Raw genomic sequence first — 2,021 nt, forward strand, 5'->3', positions numbered from 1 at the left:
CAGTTTTGCTTCATAGAATTGATAAAGTTAGATGAACATGATGTAAAGAATGTGACTTCATTTGACTTGAACCTGCAGCAGTACTCTTCTGATTTGTGTGTACTCCAGATTAGATACGGTCACATTTAATACTTTGGTTCTATAGTAAATGTAGCTTGTTAAAAGTTTAGATGATCATCTTGGTAAAATATGTTGTTCTGTGATGTGTTTTGTTACCTTGCAGCTAACTTCTCTCTGTATGTCTCTGACTAGGTACGGATATCTCTGTTGGAGAGGAGGTAGCCATCAAATTGGAATGTGTGAAGACCAAACACCCACAGCTCCACATAGAGAGCAAAATCTACAAGATGATGCAGGGTGGAGGTACTGTATACTGTAACACCATGTACACGCACATCCTGCAATTGTAAGACAGTTGTTGGTCCTTTTGTGAACCAAGTTCTTTACAGAGCGTACATATTGTTATCTGGGAGCTGACAGCGCATTGCAGAGCCACAAACTGGAGGCCATGTCTGTGTCCACTGTGGGTTACAGAGGGGTGCAGTTGCGTCTCTGGTGCAGAAGGAGTGCGTGCATGCAGCGGATTCCTTCTGGAGAAGTGAATACGTCAGAAACAGGAAATCTCACCTTAAATGCTATTAAATGTCTTGTAAAAAAAAAATTAAATGGTGGATAAACGCAAATTATTAACCTTGCTGTTAAAATGGTGGACAGTGAGAAAGTCTAGCATAACCTCTGGAATGATTGTAAAAACAAGGATGAGTTGTATGCGCAGAAAAATAACAGTTGACTTGAGTTTACAGCCATCGATTAAAGAATACATGAAGCAGGCTATAACAGATTGGGAGGTAAGTGTTGTGAATGGTAAGAGAAGAGATTGCAGAAAGTAGCCTATTTTACAAGTAAAGAAATTGCTAACATAGCTAACAGGTACTGAATTATCTAAGTAAATTTAGCCAAGGAAGATGACGTTACATAATTAATGTTGTATAAGTTGGAATTTCTTTGAATATTGTATTAATTAGCATTTTTAGCAATGTTAAAAATGTGTACTTCCTCCTCATCAAAGTCAGTATGTTTCATTCTCTTGGAACCATGAATGCCTGTACAAAATGTCATAACAGTTTCAACTGGACCAACAGATGATAAATTACTAGCATGGCTAAAAAAGTGTCATGCACCAGTGTGGACATACTGGCAACATGAGAAAAATACCTCCCAGTTGGAGCTGGGTGTGTATAATATGTACTCAACTCTTAACATCCCCACAGGCTTCCAGCATGGGAGAGGCAAGAAAAAAACCTATTACTATGAGTCTGAATGTGTGAACATTTGTCACCAGAGAGGTTTCATGGTAGCAGGTCTGGAGCCCATACTGCTCTGGTGGCCACAGATCACCATGGCATACTTTTTAAGTTTCTAAATAAGTTTTATTTTGCTGGCATCTGGCCTTACTAATTATGCTCTGTCTTAATAGCAAATAGTCTGCTTGACTCAGGGTGTACTGCTGACAAGACTGTTTGTTTGTCTCCGTAAGCACAACTGTGCGCACACTTACAGTGGGTATGGAAGGTATTCAGACCCCCTTAAATTTTTCACTTTTTGTTATATTGCAGCCATATGCTAAAATCATTTAAGTTCATTTTTTTCCTCATTAATGTACACACAGCACCCCATATTGACAGAAAAACACAGAATTTTTGACATTTTTGCAGATTTATTAAAAAAGAAAAACTGAAATATCACATGGTCATAAGTATTCAGCCCCTTTGCTCAGTATTTAGTAGAAGCACCCTTTGGAGCTAATACAGCCATGAGTCTTTTTAGGAATGATGCAACAAGTTTTTCACACCTGCATTTGGGGATCCTCTGCCATTCCTCCTTGCAGATCCTCTCCAGTTCTGTCAGGTTGGATGGTAAACGTGGGTGGACAGCCATTTTCAGGTCTCTCCAGAGATGCTCAATGGGTTTTAAGTCAGGGCTCTGGCTGGGCCATTCAAGAACAGTCAAGGAGTTGTTGT

General features: G+C 39.4%; 1 protein-coding gene across 1 annotated transcript in view; it reads left to right on the forward strand.

Annotated features, from left to right (window-relative positions):
* Positions 1 to 2,021, forward strand: part of csnk1da (casein kinase 1, delta a) — a 22,763-nt gene that overhangs the window by 10,598 nt on the left and 10,144 nt on the right. The window contains exon 3 of the mRNA XM_020608346.1: positions 253 to 363. Within this exon, the coding sequence (XP_020464002.1) occupies positions 253 to 363 (111 nt within the window). The remainder of the gene's footprint in view (positions 1 to 252; positions 364 to 2,021) is intronic.

Source organism: Monopterus albus, unplaced genomic scaffold (genome assembly GCF_001952655.1).
Source record: "Monopterus albus unplaced genomic scaffold, M_albus_1.0 scaffold92.1, whole genome shotgun sequence".
NCBI classification, from domain to species: Eukaryota; Metazoa; Chordata; class Actinopteri; order Synbranchiformes; family Synbranchidae; genus Monopterus; species Monopterus albus.